This window comes from Hyposmocoma kahamanoa, unplaced genomic scaffold, assembly GCF_003589595.1.
Source record: "Hyposmocoma kahamanoa isolate Upper Pololo Valley unplaced genomic scaffold, ASM358959v1 86, whole genome shotgun sequence".
Taxonomy (NCBI): domain Eukaryota; kingdom Metazoa; phylum Arthropoda; class Insecta; order Lepidoptera; family Cosmopterigidae; genus Hyposmocoma; species Hyposmocoma kahamanoa.
Window position 1 is genome coordinate 928,790 of NW_020654289.1, and position 20,220 is coordinate 949,009.

Below are 20,220 nucleotides of genomic sequence, written 5' to 3' on the forward strand. Positions count from 1 at the left end.
CTAACGTATACTCGTAACTGAACAAAAGGCAAAATCACAAATAACCTGTTCCTTCTCAAGGATATCCCCAATCTGTTCGAGGTATATCGAGACCTACCTTTCCTCTACTCACCATCCATTTGCTATCTACATTTACTCTAAAAGCTAATTATTATTTAAGTTATTGAATATCATGATGTTTTGTACTAACATCACATTCATGTACTATAGAACCAACAATTTTTCAAAACAGACTGCAAGAGTACACAGCTAAAAAGCTAATCGAGACCCAAAAGCTACTCAGGTGGCTGACCGTCCAGTTATCCTTCGCCCGTGCTGACTGCTATTATAGAAAATGTCATGTCGAAACAGTTACACAATCAAATTTGCGAGTCTTTATTGAAAATTGAACCTTACAGTATGCAGTAATTGTTCTGCGTATTGTAGCAATATGTGATGGTACACGTTTTGTAATAAAGAGAATGAAATATCTCTTTATATGAAGGTCTCGTAATATGTCAAAAGGTTACGAGGTAAAGGTTTGGAGATAAAAACATTATTGAGGTTCTGACCTACTCCAGAGATTTTATTAATTTTATTGAAGTTTTGGTGTATCCGTTAGAAATTATCTGTAAAAAATTTGTAGCAGTAGAGCTCCTTGTGAAAGAGTTCGTCCAGGGAAGTACTGCCACCAGTTTTGAAAGGTAACGGTGCTGGTGAATTTACACATGAGACTTTTACACTACACCTGTTATGGGCAGGCGTGTCGCTTGCCACAAGGGGCACGACTTGTTCGCCTCTTCACTTGGTATCATAAAAAAAGAAAGAAGTTAAAAATCTTATGGCAAATCCTTTTGCAGTTTCAGTGTGTTGGTATATGCCACCTATTCTGGACATGGCTTTACACGACAAAAGCATTCCCGAATTATGCGAGCCTACATCGCAAATATAACTCATAGATGAACAAATTACTCAACAGGGAACTGTTTCTCGAGCTGATTCTGATTTCGTACAGTCGGTGTCCTCACTTAGGTATCCACTGTTTTTATAGCACTTCGTACAAATCGTCTGCTTATTGCAAGAAATCATTAATATATAGTATTCGTTTAAGTGAAGGCACCAACTCTACCCACGTGATAAGAACGAAGAAGAAAGAAGAACTCCGGTCTCCTTCATTATGATTTCTAAGTGTTGCTATATTAGACATGCACATACGGACACCCAACACCGCCCACACAAACGCACGCACACACGTTGTCTTCGTTAAAAGCCAGTATTTATAAACGGATGTTGGAGACCGGAGATTTATATAGCAAAGACTTAACTTAGTGTGAGCTTCTCGTGACGTCTTGTCTTTCAACCTTACGATTTTTTTTTAATAACAATAATAATAAATGACGCACACACTCATAGGCCCGCATTAGGGAAACCCTGTATCGCGGGTGCCATGGACACATAGAGGTTGTTTATATTGATAGATTGTTCAGTAGCATGAACAAATACTTAGATGTTTTGACAGCGTTATATTATGTGTTATTCTCTACTAAAGGCTTCAGAATGCATCACTATAATGACTCTGTTTCATGGCGAAGAACGTATCTGCGTATACCGTATAGCTTTAAATTACTACCGCTTTCTCTTCGAGGCGCTATCAGTGGCCATCTTTGAAATTACATCTAGATGCTATTTTCTCACAACTGTGTACTTACCTATTAGATTTCGTAATGCAATTCTACTACCGCCTTTTCGCTTAAATAGCGTTATCAATATATTATTAAAGTATTACACTTTGGCTCCTTATTATAAGCCACATAACGTGATCATTTCTCTCTATGGCCTCGTGTACATCAAAATGTACATAAGCGACACGCCTGTCCATAACAGTTGCTGTGCCACTCAGAGCTTGAAATCGCAAAGATCTGAAGGGCACTGCCACTGCGCCCGTCACCCTGTGACACATGTTGACAAGTTTCATGTGCCTGTGATTTCACCAGCACCCTTACCCGTGCCTAATGCTAACATTACTGCTCGGCGGCAGAAACAGGTAAGGTGGCAGCAGAGCTTCCCTGGACGAACCCTTAGCTCTACTGTTACTACTGTGTACATTATAATGAAAATATGGCATTCAGATTTAGCACAATATAATTATTATAATTATTCTGCATGACCACAGATTATATCTAGAAAAAGACTTTTTCTAGATTACCTATACTTGCTCCGGCCTGTAAGCATGTAATTATATTATGTACATTTGCAATGTTCGATGGACGGTTAGCGCTTTTCCCATTGTAGTTTTCTGGAGGATGTGTAAAAGTGGTTTTGTCATAATATGAAAATATTACAAATTGCATGAAACTAATTATGTACATGTGAAATTTTAGAACTCTCCCTTCGTTGAATATTTAAACGTCTCTCTTAAAAAGTTGTTATTTTGCAGATGTGGCTTAAGCAAAGTGTGCGAATTTTTGATAAAAGTAACTGCATATTATAGTATACTGCGTATATTTATAGTCTAACTACAACATGTGACGCGTATTGATTGGTTAGCAATTAAGTTTACGTTTTGTTTTAAATTGTATTATTTTGTTTGATTCTATCACTTACGTCCATCCCAATACCTAATATATATAAGACCGTTAATAAGACTGAGTAATAAAGAATTTTAACTGGTTATACACATTTCGAATGAAGTAATATTTCAAATAAAAGTAGTTATAAGAAGTAACTACCTAAATACGCATTTCACTCAACTCGTGTTATATACAAAATCGTGTTATGTAATTGGAATACATAGTAATATTGAAGAGATTATAATTGTCAGTGACATAGCGTGGGAGATGCAGAGAGGGCCATGGCCTCGGGCGGCGGCGGGCACGGTTCAGCAGTAACTCGTAAAATATATTTTTTTTTTACTAAAAATTGCAAAATACATTCCACTGTTAGAGACAACGATTATCCCAAACAACACAAAGATGGTGACGGCAGGTAAAAAAACACAATCTAGCCAAAACTGCCCGAACGAACTACTTTTGTAATCGTGAAAATAGAAGGGTATCTAATTTATGGTTGGCCCCAGGCGGCAGAAATTGTCCTAGATCTTGACTATTTTACGTTTTGAAACCATCATAACATAACATACAAGACCTTGATGTTTAAGTCAAATAATTGTTTAACACTTCCGTCCACAAAATACACAAAAATATTTGAACAACTTCTTGTTCCATTAGCAACTTCGAGATTTTTCGAAATGGCCTTAAATATACGGACAAATTTCGTTTATTTTAACACGGCCAAAGGCATCTTTTTTATTAATTTTTATTTATTTGGGTTAACAAACAGTAAACGTATATGATAATTGTGTCACCAACACATTTAATCAGAATTACTATAACAAAGCTGAGTGTATCAGCACATCAAATAATAAAAATAATAATATTAATCGAAACAGTGACAATTATAATAATAATTAAACTATCTATGGCAATGACAATAAGAGGTCTTGAGCTGAAATTCCACCGGTTCACGAGGTCCTAATGCGGATTGGTAACTTCACATACATCATTAAATTTCCTCACAATGTTTTCCTTCGCCAAAAAGCTCATGGGAAATTTCAAATTAGAAATTAGAAATGATACAAAAAAATATTAATACATACACACACACCTTATAACAAATGATACTACTATCTGACATAAGGTATTCTAAGACTAATTAAAAAATATTATATCGAATTCTTAGAGTCGTATTCTAGAACTCTACTCAATGCTCAAGTCAGGACTTGAGTATGATTCAAAGCACTAGAAATTATACTCTAGTCCTTGCCATTAGGGTCGTATTTCCAGTTCTTGAAATCATACTCAAGTCTGCTGAAATCGTAACTTGAGCATTGAGTACAGTTCTGGGATACGACCCTTTAGATTCGCTCACATTCACTCAATCGTGACCATGTGGCCATGAAACCTGTAAAAATATTAATAATAAACGAAATTTGCATATTTTTAAATATGCTAGTGCGGATCTTAGACTATGGAAACCCATTGCAAACCCCATCCTCTAAGGTGCGGATAGAGAAAATGTCTATTGATAGAGTTGAATGGATATTGTATCTTTTCAGCTTTTCACTAACGTCTTAAATGCTTGACTTTTATTTGTTTTACTAATTACATACAGAATACACGGTGAGCTATTCAGTAGTCTTGGTTGAAATAAACCCAAAAATGGATTTGCATTTGAAGTAAAGCAAAACAGGTTGTTTATTTCCACGAAAACAATGGGACTTTGTCAATCGAAACCACAAGTTTTTACGTCAGCAGAAAAATATGGAATTTCCACCTTAATTTGTTATAGCGCAATCTTCTTAATTTTAAAATCTAATTTTACATTAAAATACCCACCAGGTTTTTTGTGTGATTTACGCGTGTACGTAAACAATGTGTAATTAAATTATGTAGTCAAAAAGAGTGCGTTTCATGGTTCATCATGCGTTACATTACTCAGGTGTCATTGTAAATCTATAGCCACGACTCTACGTTCCCTGCCATACTTGGATCGAAGAAATAACTAACTAATAATAAATAACTGCCTCCGTGGCCGAAAGGTGACCATGTTGGTCTGCCACGCAGAGGTCCCGGGTTCAATCCCTGGCCCGGGAAAAATATTTGTATGACTTACATTTATTTCTCTCGTGTATTTGGGTGTTATTTGTGGTTGTCTATATGTGTGTTCATGACATCCGCGATACAGGGTTTCCATAGTGCGGGGCTATGTGTGCGTGTGTTAAAAAAATTTAAAAAAAATTTTAGTTCCAATTTAATGAGCACGTTTTTTGCTGTTATTTGTTTTTTCAAAACATAACCTTATTGTTTTAATTCTTCATTATTCAATGCATAGATTTTTCGTCTAATATTGTTTCATTCGAAGTATTATATCAATTTTATAGTTACATTAAAACCAAAAATAAAATAATGGTCACGCAGTGCCAATAATAATATAATGTAACCATTATTTTTTTCTTTTTTTTCTCAGAGCGGGACGCCTGTAAATTTATTATTGTTTTAAAAATAAAAGTCATGTTTATAATAGTTACGAAATGTTTAATTAAAAAACAAAAAATTAAAAAAGAACTAATCTTGTATTCTGTGGTGGCTTTATATATTTTTCGCTTTCGCGCATTTAACAAAAAATTTATGACACGCGTGTCTTGTTTTGTCAAAGCGAGACATTGATAAGAGTTTGGGGACACGAAGCTTAAAAGCGGGACTGTCCCACTAAAAGCGGAACGTATGGTCCCGTTATTCTAATATAAATCACAAAATATTTTGCGAAGGAGCATGATGGCAATATCTTTTTGTTTTTTGTAGAGTACAAAATTCTACAAAAAACAAAAAGATATTGCCATTAGGTGGTCCAGTAAATTGTACAAAAATCCAACTTCAAGTATTATGATTGTTTATATTGTTAACGTTCATATTGTATATAGAGCGACGAAAACCGAGCGGGGAATGTTTGCTTTTAAATTCAAAGGCCGACGGTTGAAATCTTTGTTAAATTGTGGATGTTTAATTATGAAAGCATGTAGAAGAGGGTTTACAATCCTTGGAAATCGTTTGAGTATAACCTATATCCTGTCTTTTGAAGCAAGGGTGGATTTATGGTGTAGGTTAGGTAAATTATTATCGGAAATGATGTTTTATAAATGAAAAGGAGTCATCAAAATCTGTTCTCAAACGCAAGAGACGTGATGGATGCATGCGTAAAAACACAATGCAATACACAATCGTTAAAAGTGGAACCAAAGCATAAATTAAGCCTTACCATGACAACAATGAGCTACTAAATAAGTATTCCGACCGTGCTTGCATTTGAAAAGACCCCAAGTCGAGGTGATATCGTGTAATTAGTAATCGAATACAGTCCCATATACGACACTGCATTGATGGAATAACAAACAAGTCATTCTAATATGTTGCCTACATGTGCTAAGCCATTTCTATCAGCTTCTTCAGCTCTAAACGTGACAAGCGTTTTTGTTATGCATAGCTGATTACGGTATAATATTATTATGTATTAAGTTTTAATAGTACACAGTACAGTACAGTACAGTAGTTTTAATAGTAGTAGTAGGAATTACGAACGAGACTATTTTAGAAGCGCGAAGTGGAAGACTTAGTCGACCATGGCCGTAACGAGGTTATCTATGCTGTAATGAGAAGAAAAAAGGCCCGAGGGTTTTATTTGGAGCATTATAGTCAAATTAGCCTGCATGCAATCGTACTATTTACGTGCAAGTGTGTTGAAAATTAGTTTTACATTGATTATATCATTTAGGAATCACATATATAAATGTGTCAAGTATTTCAATTATGTATTGGTGTTGTTTACAGTATTTTGTCATCTTTTGGGTAATTTTAGAATTTCCCTTTCATAAGTATTCCCATTTTTACTTATAACATACAGCTTTAAATAACGTTTGATGGTCATTTACTAGAGGTGGGCGTTCAAACGAAAAGCACTTAAAAATGTTTGTTTTTTTAAAATAAGCTTACTAAGCACGCTTTTTATTTTAAGCGTAAGCGTTCGTCAGTTCTATACTTAACCATTTTAATTTTATACAGCGTGCCTAAGTTTCAAGGTCAAGTTTCAATGTGAATAAGCATTTTATAAATAAAAATAAAACTCGTATTTTACAAATAAACTTACTTAATTTAGAACCTTTAGTGATCTACTCTTGCTTTTCGCTATCAACACAACGTTTCAAGCTTTTTTTAATATAAAAGTCTATTTGTAAGTAAAAAGCGTTTAAGGGAACAGCGTCAAAAATGGCGCGCTTTTTTAAAAAGCTGCAACGTTTAAACGTTCATAAAAATACGCAGTTTTTCCCCATCTCGTAGTCATTACTGCCTTCGTGGCCGAACGGTTACTATGCTAGACTGCCACGCAGATGTTCCGGGTTCGACGCCGGACCGAGAGAAATATTTGTATGATCTATTTATTTCTCTCGTGAGTTTGGGTGTAAATTGTGGTTGTCTATGTGTGTGTCCATGGCACTGCGATACAGGGTTGCCTAGTGCGGGGCTATGAATGTGTGCGTGTTAATATTATTGTTATTATATTCCCATGGGCAAACCCACGGGAATCGAATTGTATGCATCGCTTGCTCCTTATAGACAGTTGGAAGTTTTAAAACGCGTCTCAATCAAAACCTCCAGTATGATTTTACAGTGTTGATCGTTTCCTGCGACCATTTATTGTACTTTTATGGCAAATTTAATTATGCTTGTGACATTTTCAGCGGTCGCTTGGGGTGAGCGGCACTATAAATTGTAAATATAGTGGGTTTAAAAATATTATATTTTTAAATGTCACGATGGAGGAAAATCGTTGACGAATAATTTCCGTCTAGCAGTGTAACTGCAACGTAGTCGTAATAAACTGAATAAACTTATTTTCTATTAAAAAAAAGCAAATAAATTAAAAATAATTAGACTTTATTTTTCAACACAAAAACTTGAAATAACAGCGTAAAACATTGTCGTAGAAAAGGTAAAAGCTTCAACAGTTTACTGGTTAGCATTTTTTTTTGAGACCAAGTGATGGGATGAGCTAGTCACCCAACTAGTGGTAAGTGACACGCCTGTCCATAACAGTTGCAGTACTACTCACAAATATCGGAGGGACACTGCCACTGCACCCGTCATCCTGTAACAAATCGTGACAGGTCTCACGCGCCTGTAATGCTCACATTACTGCTTGGCGGCAGAAACACGTAAGGTGGCAGTAAGTAGGTACTTCCCTGGACCAATTCTTTCACGAGGAGCTCTACGGTTACTAAATTGTTACAGTACGTTTCATTAACTATTTATCGCTGGAAACAGTGCGGTATTTATACTTTCTCAATTAAATATAAATTAAATCCAAACAAAATGGTAAACTTTCCAACTTCAAATCACACAAACAATTTATGATACTTTCGGTAGCTTATGGAAGAATATAACTGTAGGGCTAGAGTTTCTATTACATAATTATTGTACCGTCGTCGAATCTAATTGCCTTCTCGTGTAGTATCTAGAGGAATGAATTACCAAGCCATTGAGGTCATCAACACTATAAAATCAAAGGCATTGAATGCAAATGAATTGCAAACTTGAACTTGCACAACAAATCCTGTTGACTTTATCCATTGCTTTACTGACTTGAAGACAATAGAACCAATCTACATCATTTCATTTCATCATACGTTTCAATACTTGCAAACTACTGTTGTTGTATTGTTCGATGTAAAGTGAGATTTGTCAAGTTCCATTTGGGTAACTGCCATCATAAAACAGGAAGTACATTATTGCAAGGCCGGGAAATAAGGGACCGCCGGACGAGAATGAATTACAAGTCAGACGATCCATGTTCCCGCCGAGGTATATGTAATGCTTTTCTTAAACAGTGCTAGAAAGTAATAAGAGATAAAGCATAATTTATGTTAAAAATACTATGTGTTAGAACAATTATTATTTAATTGCTTAAAGAAAAGGCTTTGTTTGTCCATTGTCTTTCCGTGCTCATTAATAGTAGTAATATAAAAAATCTTTTTTAAAGTGTATGGTGCAGATATAATGCTGAAATCAGCATCATAATTAAACTTAAAAAGTAATTCCACAAGCATTTTTTTTTATATCTGGCAATTGCGACGCAGTTGCTACTAAGTAGTTGGCTGTGCTGTGCAAAAAGCTTTAACTAGATAACCAAATGGCTCACTGATAATTTACTGTCGCTGAATGTTGTTAAAACGAAGTTTTTGAAATTCAGTATTAATCAACCTAAAGCATTAGAACCGTTAAAGCTCAGTTTAGCCGCCCATAACCACGCTGTAAATAGTAACCTTCCTTGCGACTGTCCTAAATTAGAAACAGCTGCCAATGTCAGGTACCTGTGATTTTAGATGAACATCTAAATTTTGTACCCCACATTGAAAACCTAACAGGCAGATTACGTATGCTTATATATGTTTTTAAGCATCTCAGACTGTCTGTCTATCTGTAGCTGAACCGCGTATATTAAAAATGGTGTACCTTGCATTGTGGCAATCTTTACTGGTTTACCGCATAACATAATGGGGTGGTTCATCTAAAACTCACATGCTTAGGATCGAGCGCGCTCAGAGAGCAGTTTTAAAGGTTTGTACGTTAAAACCTTTTCGTTTTCCAACAAGAGCTTTATATGAATGTTGTGAGGTGCTCACAGTACGCCAGCTCTTTGTTCTCCGAACCATACTACGACAACAAACTATCCCAGTATATACTTTTCTTCATTGCACTACGGTAGACCTGTGAATGTCATTCCCCGAATAGTTATCTGCAAAACTTCTATCAGCCAAAAGTTCTTTTACTTTTTGGGACGATTGTTATACAACAAAAGTAATAATATTTTAGCGTTTCATCTAAAAAATAAATACGAGTGTAAGAATATGTTAAACAAAACACACACACACACACACACAGAGAGAGACACACACACACACACACACACACACACGCGCGCGCGCGCGCACACACACACACACACACACACACACACACAGCACATACACCTTCAGCGAGAGAATTAATTATTTATAAAGATTATATAATTTAGATTCATTCAATTTGACTCATTTGCTGTCTCCACAAATTACTACTAGTTCTTAACTGCCTCCGTGGCCGAACGGTTACCAATCCACGCAGAGGTCCCAGGTTCGATTCCCGGGCCGGGAGAAATGTTTGTATGGCTTACATTTATTTCTCTCGTGAGTTTCGGTGTAATTTGCGGTTGTCTATGTGTGTGTCCATGGCACCCGCGACACAGGGTTTCCCTAGTGTGGGGCTATGTTGAGTGTGTGCGTTATTTATTATTTATTATTATTATTACATTTTACTCATTAATATTTTCGCATAATGTATAAATAAAATAACGTAATAAATTGTTAATTTTACTACGCCATTGAAAGGTGTGCTGGCACTAATAGCACACACAGGTTTACCTTTTTTAAGTACCAGCGGTCGTATCTACTGATTCTTTGATACTTACTTACTGTACACTATGCATGTTGTATTATTATTATGGCAAATAAATGTATTATTATTATTATTATTTTTATTGTTTACAATAATCAAGTCACAACATGAACATATAAATGATTCAACGGCTTTGCTCGTTACATACGCATCAGCCCCCATAGCATGGCTACCCATGATAGTCGCGACCCGCGATACAATTGAAATAAGCGCGCGATAAAATTGAAATAAGCGGGTGTTGTATTTAAACCATCTATATGATGAATTAGTTGATTTTGAGATTGGCCGCTATTCTAGAAAACCATCGATATGTTTACATATAAACCTCTAAGTCCCTCTGCTGCAAAACAATTTATTTTCCAATACAAAGTAATACTAATGAAGTATAACTTGTTTCAGAGCCATGCCGGACCAGGAAGTACAATACAATAGAGACCTAGTCGCCATAAAGGACTGGCTTAGCAAGCAACCTCATTTACCACACGATGTCGGTAAGTACCACTTTATTCAATACTTTACACAATATTCTTTTTACAGTGTTCTGTGGTAACAGTATTTATAATTTGCAACCTATTGCAAATTGCAAACTTACAAACACATTGACGGTGACCAGAAAGCTGGTACTAAGTGAAAAATAACGGATAACTCGCGAGAGTTACGTGAATTTTTTAGTTAATATGTCTGAGTCTTTATGTTACGGCTTTAGTTACTTACTTTGGCTGGTATGTCAGTAGTGTGTACGTTACATAATTACCACAAATTTCCAAAAATTCGAATTGAATTGAATGTTGGTTATACTTGTCATTGCTACCATTTCAGAAACATAGGATTCAAGAAAACCTTATACCACCACCAATAAATTAGACCAATATTGATAGTGATAGTGGGTGTGTCGAACTATTTTTAAATGTTAATAAATTTGTTGTGAAGTCAATGACCGTCGATTTATTTAAATTAAATGTCAAGTGTCATTGAAAAGCTTAGACTATGGAAACTAAAGGACATGTTACGTTGACATATATAAATCAGACGTTATATGTATATGATGCATTTCGACGTCGAAAACATAAACATATTATTGTCTTTGTTTAACTATTACGTGCCGTCTTAAGCCAAAAGAGATAGCATTACATTGGTCTGTGTCAAACACGGGAATCGAAAATTCGTAACGTCATTTTAAATGCCAACCGTGGCCATTTCAAGTACATGAGGTACATGATACCGTTGTCAAAGGGAAGTACATCAAATGTCAAAACAAATGTTTTTCCAAATGTATTATTGAATTATTCACATGTATTATAATTAAATTGGACAAAAATATTGACAGTGAGAATAATTAGGTATTAATAAAAATGCGACGCTGCAGCATTAAAGGATGCGGCTTTAGAAAAACTGCAAATCAATCGAATGTTACATTGCACAGGCATGTGTTATTTTTTTGTCTATAAATCACACAATAGCCCGAATATTTTATGTAATTAGACTTATTTAAGTAGTTTATTTATAAATCTTGCCAAATTTTGCTTTTATTACTTTAGATTGCCTGTTTGTTTGTATATTTTGATGATTGTTGTTAACGATTATTTTGAGATAGTGTTGATCTTGTAAGCATACATATTATCGATATTCTGTTATTAAAACAATTCACTAGGAGGTTTTTATTGTTTTATTATTATTATTTCAAGTTTTCCTACAAATGAAAAAAGGAAGAAAGAATGGTTGGAAATCATAGGACTGCCGAATATAAACGTTGGATCAAAGACCATCTTCATTTGTTCGCTTCATTTTGAAGAGTCAAATTTTAACAGAACTTTAAATGTAACTAGATTACATGACAATGCTATTCCATCATTAGGTTTATTGGTAAATAATTTTATGTTCAATTTAGATTAAACAAGACTCATTTACTAGCTATTCTCAGTTCCTGAAAACAAAATTATCCACTCGTTTCTTATTTTTCCCAATGACAACTCTAACTATTAAAAATGACTATTTTTTTAAAGCCTGCAATACAATGACAACATACCAACGTATAGACAGCCTATTTGCCTTGCCTTGCCTTGTTCGGTGTCACTCGCATAGCTGACCGAGTGAAGGCGAGCGCCAACGTGTATAGAGTTCATTTGGCTTATCACAAACCAAAGGCGCTCGACCAATAGCGTTCACACGTTAGTCCGTCCGCATATGAAATGCATACTGGTTTTATAACTCTATTCAAAAAAAAAATCAAAACACAAAATAAAGAAGTATATATTATATATCAACAAAATGTCATGTTGTTCTGTTTCTGGAATAATCAGCATCCACCACGTTCGTTTTTGTCATTTCTTTTTTGCAACTTTATTGCGGGGATTTTATCGTGGGGAAAAGCTAGTACATGATAATTGTTGATTTCCGATAATTGATTTTTACAACTACTTCCATTATTTCTGTGTTAAAATTGCTTGATAGATTCATTTGCTTAAGAAAGCCCGGGAATTAACGGGAATACTAGAATCCGCAGAAACCTGAATAGACTTGTACTTGACGGTTAGTTAAAAGACGTTATGTAAATATGTACTAAAATGTAGGTTAAAGGCGTACCTCTTAAAGTAATTTTTATATTCTATTTAGTAAGTACAATTAATACTACGTAATGTTAAATACAAGTAAAGTAGGTATAATTAAGCAAGAATGCGCATGTCGCCAACAAACTGCACAGCAGTTTGGTGACTTTTACTAAATAAGTTACCAGTTGTAATGTTGAAAATAAATTTTTTTTGAAGTTTAAAAATGTGTGTTGACATTTTTAATAATATACCACTCGAGATTAAATTATCAGACTTGTGTTTGTTTAGGCATACTTTGGTTACAGTAAACTAAAGAAACAAAAATTCAAGCCATACATTTGCATGTCGATAATGACTTATCGATAGATTATGGTACAACACTAAAGAAATCCGCCATTTGTAACTTTCAAATTTTGGTAATATGCACGTTGATTCTGTACTTAGGGCAGCTCCTTTCTTTTATTTCTTTTATTTTTTTCCATCCTCTAAGTTGAAAAGTCACCAGGATTCGCTCTGGGCCTTTTGGAGGGAAAAGTGTTTTTATTTTGACTTTCAATTATTTTGTGAAATCTAGTTTAAAGTGGAATAGGATAGCGCTATTGTGCCTTAATCGAAGATTAAAACGCGAAATTATACGAATCTCGAACTAAAATACCCGTATCGGCCCGTTTTAAGGAATCCCGAGTCAATCCAATTACGCCGCCTCAAATTGCCTATCCTCTTTGTGGCGGCCATATTTACAGACACTTTTCCCTCCAAAAGGTCCAGAGCGAATCATTTAGTCTTGAGATGTTTTATCATAGACAACTATAGTCGATTTGTTTAGGTGCTTAACTAAATGTAAACAATCTTGATACATCTTTTTATTCAAATATAATTTATATATACTTACAAATCAATAGGTATAAAAATAGGCATGCAATTTTATATAAAACTAAGTTATTTGTATTTTGTATTTGAAGGTAAGTAATAATCATTATATGAATGTGTATTTCATTAAATAGACATCTCAAGATTGTTTACATACGATGATTATGCAATCTATGTATCAGGGCATTTTAACTTTGAGTTAACAGTATCTATAGTTTCTTCATGATCATCTTGCAAGGTCGGTCTTGGTCTTGTGGTCTTGCTGTAACTAGGCGGACTTGATTTTACAAAAACGCAAGAATATGACTAAGAAGGCAGAACCAAGATCGATTTACCGGGTCATGAAGGTTTCATCACAATCTTTTCCTTCTTTATTGTTATTAAACATTTACAAATTTAAGTCATGGGTACAAGGCTTGGAACCGTTGACCACGTTTTGAAGCAGTAGAATTATTTGTGAAGAATTCGTACAGGGCAGCACAAGGAGCGCCACTGCTAGTAAAAATATTGTAAAAAGATATTAGTATATTAGTTGTTTTTTGGTTTAGTTATTTTTTATTTTTCACTACATGACATTAATTTATTCTTTGTGACATTACTCCACTAGTTTGTTATGATTATTGAACTGTCAGTTTATGTTGAATCTTTGCATTCATAATTATTTTTTCGGATCTAAAATCGCTATTGAATGGTGTCAGACGAGACCATAGGACCTGTAAACCTGTAGACCTGTTTTTGAAAGTACAAATATACGCGACAATCAAGAAGAAACAAAGAAGTCAATGATATACTTGTACAAAATTATCGCCATGCGCATAATTAATAAATGACCTTTCCTACTTCTTGATTAAGAAAGTCACGTCGTCGTCCCATTCTATTGCACGACTTGAAAATTCGACGTTTCGAAATTGAGGTCTAAATAGCTTTCATAACGGCAAGTCTAATTTCTATTCTGTTTCCTACTGTGAAGTTGAAGAAATCTAGGTCTCTGCAATTAAGTGCCTTTTTTTTAATAAAAAAATTACGTTGCGTTTGCAATCGCTATTTTTAACTTTCTAACAGTTATTTTTAATCTCATTAATTACTTATGTCCACATTAATGTTCGGCACCGAAAATTGCATGTTTTAGATATCATTCTGAACAACTCTTTGAGGCAACCACACCAGGCAACTTTTTTATTATTTTATTAAACTTGCTCAGAAAAATGTGATTTTTAAGTTTGTTGAATGTCACGACGTTTGACCTCCATGATGATCAATTATTTTTGTGAAATTACTCCAGCTGGATCGACGGATTTTTTCTTAGTAATTAAATTCGTGAATTTTCCTAAACGAAGAGAACGCATTAACACTTTTTATCCATAAAAAAAAAATATTTTTGTACAATGTTTGATAACAACACGTGACCCAATAAGCAAAAAGAAGTAGAAGCGCTCTTGTCGTAAATCCTGACAACATAATCTACTAAAGATCATAAGAAAAATATGTTTTCACCTGATCCTTATCAATGATTTACTTTAGAACTTTATTCTTCGTTAGTAATCGGTGTTGTAAACGAATCAGTCGAGTGAATTAATAAGTCCACTAGTAAAAGGATAGAGCACATGGTCAAATTGCATCACACTGATCAGGTTCTCTTTCCTCGGTTCTCACCAACACCGCAAAGGCTGACCACGGTTCATTTACATCCATAGCCTAGTTAAACATGATAAGTATACAGATATTGATAGATGCTAAATTGTATACGGTTATACAGAAGACGAATACAAAATAAGTGTAGAGATTATATTATAGAATATAGCACCATGGTGTAAGAAGGCAACATCTGCAATATGACAACTTTTCAAGATGAGTTTACAGATTCTACAAGCTAAATTAGCAGATAACCTTATTATACTTAAATAAAATAGCTATAAAATTTAATATATACATAAATTTGTTTCATGTTTGTATGACTGTCATGCATCAAGTATATAACCAGAAGTAGAGACGAAATGTCATTTAATATGTTTGAAAACTATTCTCCCAAATCATTACAGAGACAACTGCGCTCAGATTGGCCAACCCGAATTCGAAACAAATTGTTCACTTCAAATCGACAGGTTTAACTTAAGCTTTGATATAATGGACGATAATTTAAAAATTATAATTTTTAATATTTAATTACCGATGAAATGTGATTTCGTTTGTTTTGTAATTAGATGTTTTGCTGTTTTTCCCACACCATCGAATGGAATAGCCCTCCATAGTTAGAGATATTATCTTTATTATAATAAATACAGAATATTTTTGGAATATACGGAGACGTACACACAGGTCAGTTGTTGGCGCTGTACTATTTCAGTTTTCCAATTTGTGATTCCAGAGCAAACGAGAGTTGATATTTAAAAGTGATATAAGGCCTATTTGCCTGATGACTTACCATGGATGCATCGTCCTTATTTCACCTCTATTTCTGGTTATATACTCGATACATGTCGTGTGACAAAAGCACTACTATAATCAGAACTAAACTAAGTATGCATACTATAAACATGGTCGCGGAAACATGAACTGACAAATCGGTCAATAATTTAAACTCGGTGCTAGCGGTTTAAGTCGATATGAATATAAATTTGTTGTAGAATGTACAGTCAAATGCACTTTAAGCTTGCACTTTATCGTCATCATATAAAGAAGTATAGAATTGAATTTAAAACGGGATTGATGCGCTATGCTGTGTACAACACAAATTAATATATTTTGTACGATTAAGTGGTTTTGTCTCACTTTTGTACTTGTTTGCTGCATACAGATGACACGTGCGTTAATGAGACGGCTCACTCTTTTTATTAACCGACTTCAAAAAACGATGAGGTTCTCAATTCGTCTGTATGTTTTTTTTTGTATGTATGTTACGTGATAACTCCTGTATTTGTGATCCGATTTTGATGATTCTTTTTTGTTGGTAAGAGGGTACCTCCATAGTGCGCCCATTTAATTTTGAAAAAAATCATCCACCTCTAAGGGTGGCTTTTCACGCATGAAGATTCATTTTTATAAATAGCGCCTAAATTTTATTATAAGGAGCAATTATTTTAATGGTTGATTTTGCTATTCTCCAATTCAAGGCGTTTTTCTCTCTCCATATATTTCAAGTAGTGAGAACCGATTTTTATTATCTCCTGTGTCAAGTTCCGTGTAGTGGCGAACCAGGGGATGAATCCGTATTTGCGCACTTTCCGGTAGCCGTTTTCTTTAAAACTTGGTAATTATATGTAATTCCACGTACTTTTGAGGTCGGTTTTTTTAGTACTCTGTACTGAGATTATGTCCTATTGTATTCTAAAGATGAAACGATAATACGAATTGGTGCAAATAATATTTCGCCAACCGTAAAATATTGAATAAATGTTATCTTAATAAAGGTAATAATAATTTAAATGAAAAGACTACTACTACTACTAGTAATTGTTATGTCATGTTGTTTATTTAACTGACAAACTTTGAATAGTAGCAGAAGAGCTCCTTGTGAAAGAGTTCGTCTAGGGAAGCACTCTCACCATACCTATTTCTACCGCCAAGTAGTAATGTGACCATTACTGCGGTCCAATTTTAAAGGTAAGGATGTTAGTAAAACTTCAGATGCCCCACAGATCTCTTAGTGCACGTTTTGGTGAAATTACAGGCACATGGGACTTGTCTCAGGGTGACGGGCGCAATGGTAGTGCCCCTCAGATCTTTGTAATTTAAAGCTCTGAGTGGCACTGTAACTGTTATGGACAGGCGTGTATCTTACCATGAAGCGTGCAGTCCCGTCCCGTTACTTCATATCATGAGAATAATAAGTAATTCATTTTCTATTTTTAGATTCAAGTTCATATAATATTGTAGTTGTAACACGCAATTACGGATGCACAAACTATTTTGAAATTCAAGGTTGTTTACTTTTATTCACATATATGTAATAATTAGTAGATCGTTTTTTATGAAGGTCAACTACCTAAGCCTGAATTACACTAATAGACAATAATAATAAAGTACTTATTGCCGGCAATTAACTTTTATTACTTTTCAGTACAGTCAAGAGCAGATCAAACTTGACGCTTTGGAATTTGGGCCGTTCTTATTGCAAGTATATAGTATATGTAATGTGCCAAGAAACCAACCATTAGTTACGGCATCTGATTGGTAACTCTCTTGACCTTTACATTATAATTCTTTAATTAGTGAAAGGTCAAAACAGGTATGCCGCAGATTTGTGTTATGACGACACAGACTCATAACCCCGCACTAGGGAAACCCTGTATCGCGGGTGTCATGGACACACACATAGACAACCACAAATTACACCCAAATTCAAGAGAGAAATAAATGTAGGCCATATAAATATTTCTCGAGGCCCGGTATGACTTTTTACAAAACGTAATAAATTTCAAAACGTAAAAAAGCCAACTTTTAAGTTTTTGTTGAAATATGTGACACAATGTGTAGTAAAGGACCTAGTAAGTTCTCCAACCCCGCTTCTGCGTTTTGCATCGGACGGGTATTTTTAGTAGTACCATAGTTTTATCGTTGGGAAATGAATTCCACTCCTAGGTTGTTCGCATGATGAAAGTAGAAACAAAATACCTGGGACCCATTATAGAAACATCTACCATAAAACACTGAAATTGTACCTCCTCGCCTACGAGCGGCATTAAATCATACACTACATACATACGTCACATAAAATTGGTCATACCCGGTGTTCATCATGCAACAGCGCAAGTAAAAGCTACTTTGAATTCAATTTAGCACTTTGAAAAGGTCAACGAACGAAGTGCTAACTACAATAGACTGCATTGACTATGTACAAGTACAATCGAAAATAGGCTTACGCAACAAGCAACAACTTACGACGACGAACACTTACGCCGGCTGTGGCGAGATCTCGTCTCATTTGCTAAATTTGCTAAATAAAATTAGAATTGTACAATTTTTCGTGAGTAATCCATATTTATGCTTTTCTTTAAGTTACGTTAAAATAGATTATTTGTCTTTGTGCGTGAAAAAAAAGGCTACGTATACGTACACCACATTATAACCTAATAAAATAATTGTGTAAAAACTTTTGCACGTCGATATATAGAAATAGGATCGTCACCCTTTAGTAACGTCATTGTGACTTCGCTCTTTGCCTAACAAATCAACAATACATTCTTAAAGTCCAATGTACAGTAGTGAACTACCTACATAAACATAGACAAACAATAGGCTAACACTATCTGTGGAAACACCTGGAGCCATGTCTGCGTCCGATACATTAGTAAAATTGCGGAAAGATTACAAACTCACAATCTTCTGATGTTACGTGGAAAATAATATAATAATTAACCAATATTAATAACATTACCTCAGAGTCTATGCCAACGGCGTATTTATTATTTTATATTATATACTCGCCTTAGACGGACAGTATCGCGCATTTTGATAAGAGATAATTTAAATTTTAGTTTTGTTTGTTGATTTCAGTTAATTTTTGAAATGAAGCAACTACATGAAATTCTATATAAGCTTCTTGCTTCGCTTTTGAATCGATTCACTACAGCGCGTCTGTGGCGCGTATACGCGCAGATTACGCGCGTTTACGGCACGTATAAAATACGCTATGTGCATAGGCTCTTAGAAGCAGTAGAGCTCCCTAGTGAAAGAGCTCGTCCAGGGAATTACTGCCAACTTCTTCTGCCGTCAATCAATAATATGAGCATTGCTGTGTCTCAGTTTTGAAGGGTAAGGGTGTTGGTGAAATTACAGGCGCGTGGGACCTGTCAACTTATGTTACAGGATGACGGGTGCAGTGGCAGTGTCCATCACATATTTGTGATTTAAAGCGCTGAGTGGTACTGCAACTGTTATGGACAGGCGTGTCACTTACCACCAGGCGCACGACTTGTTCGTCTCGCCACTTGGTATCATAAAAAAACACGCGCAAGTATTACGTTTGTTGACACATAATAGTTCTCGACAGTTAAGTTTGATGTGGCAACAGCTAAAGTTAACGCCTCGTGGCGTATGAATGTAACAATTAACTTTAACTTAACGTTTAAATCAATTGTTACTTTCAGTTTAATGGCCTCTTAGGACTTCAATGGTTTCTTACGAAAACATTGTTGTTTTGTAAATGTTTTTAAAATGTGTTGCTTTGACTACGTTTCCCAATGGCTTAGTCAATAATCAGAGAACAGGGGCATAATGTCAGTACAGAGTACTAAAAAACCGACCTCTCGTGGACTAACATCTATTTGCCAAGTTATATTGAAGTCGGTTTGCCACCCTTAAAAGAGGCATATTTAGAGTTCCGCGTTGTTTTGAAAGACGTAACACTACGTTATTGTTATAAATGTTTATATTTAGGTACATACACTAATAGCGGTTACAATAGTACGTGCAATACAATTATTACTTTTTGTAAAAAAAACGACCTTATTAGTTTGTGGAATTACGTCTATTTGCCAAGTTTTATTGAAACCGGGTTCATCCCTTAGTTTGCCATCCAGGTTCAATGTTTTCTTCAAATTTAAATGGAACCACTACAGAGGTACCCTCTTTCCAACAAAAATCTTTGAAATCGGTTCACAAAGTTAGTAAAGTTATCGCGTAACATACGTACAAAAAAAACATGTAGACGAAATTAGAACCTTCTCCTTTTTTTGAAATCGGTTAAAAATACATGTACCTAAACGTAAAGTAACAACACTCATTAGTGCGTATTACCTAATTTGAGACCAGGTACTGATGTGGGTGCCTAGGATATATTA

General features: G+C 34.9%; 1 protein-coding gene across 3 annotated transcripts in view; it reads left to right on the plus strand.

Annotated features, from left to right (window-relative positions):
- The window catches only part of LOC113234768 (alpha-tocopherol transfer protein-like), a 40,358-nt gene that overhangs the window by 11,495 nt on the left and 8,643 nt on the right, over window positions 1-20,220 (plus strand). The window contains exons 1-2 of one of the 3 annotated variants that reach the window (XM_026470238.1): window positions 8,362-8,390; window positions 10,422-10,513. In XM_026470238.1, coding sequence (XP_026326023.1) covers window positions 8,377-8,390; window positions 10,422-10,513 — 106 coding nt within the window. In that variant the 5' untranslated portion in view covers window positions 8,362-8,376. Of the gene's footprint in view, window positions 1-8,361; window positions 8,391-10,421; window positions 10,514-20,220 lie in introns of those variants that run through there. The other 2 variants (XM_026470239.1, XM_026470240.1) reach the window with 2 other exon arrangements.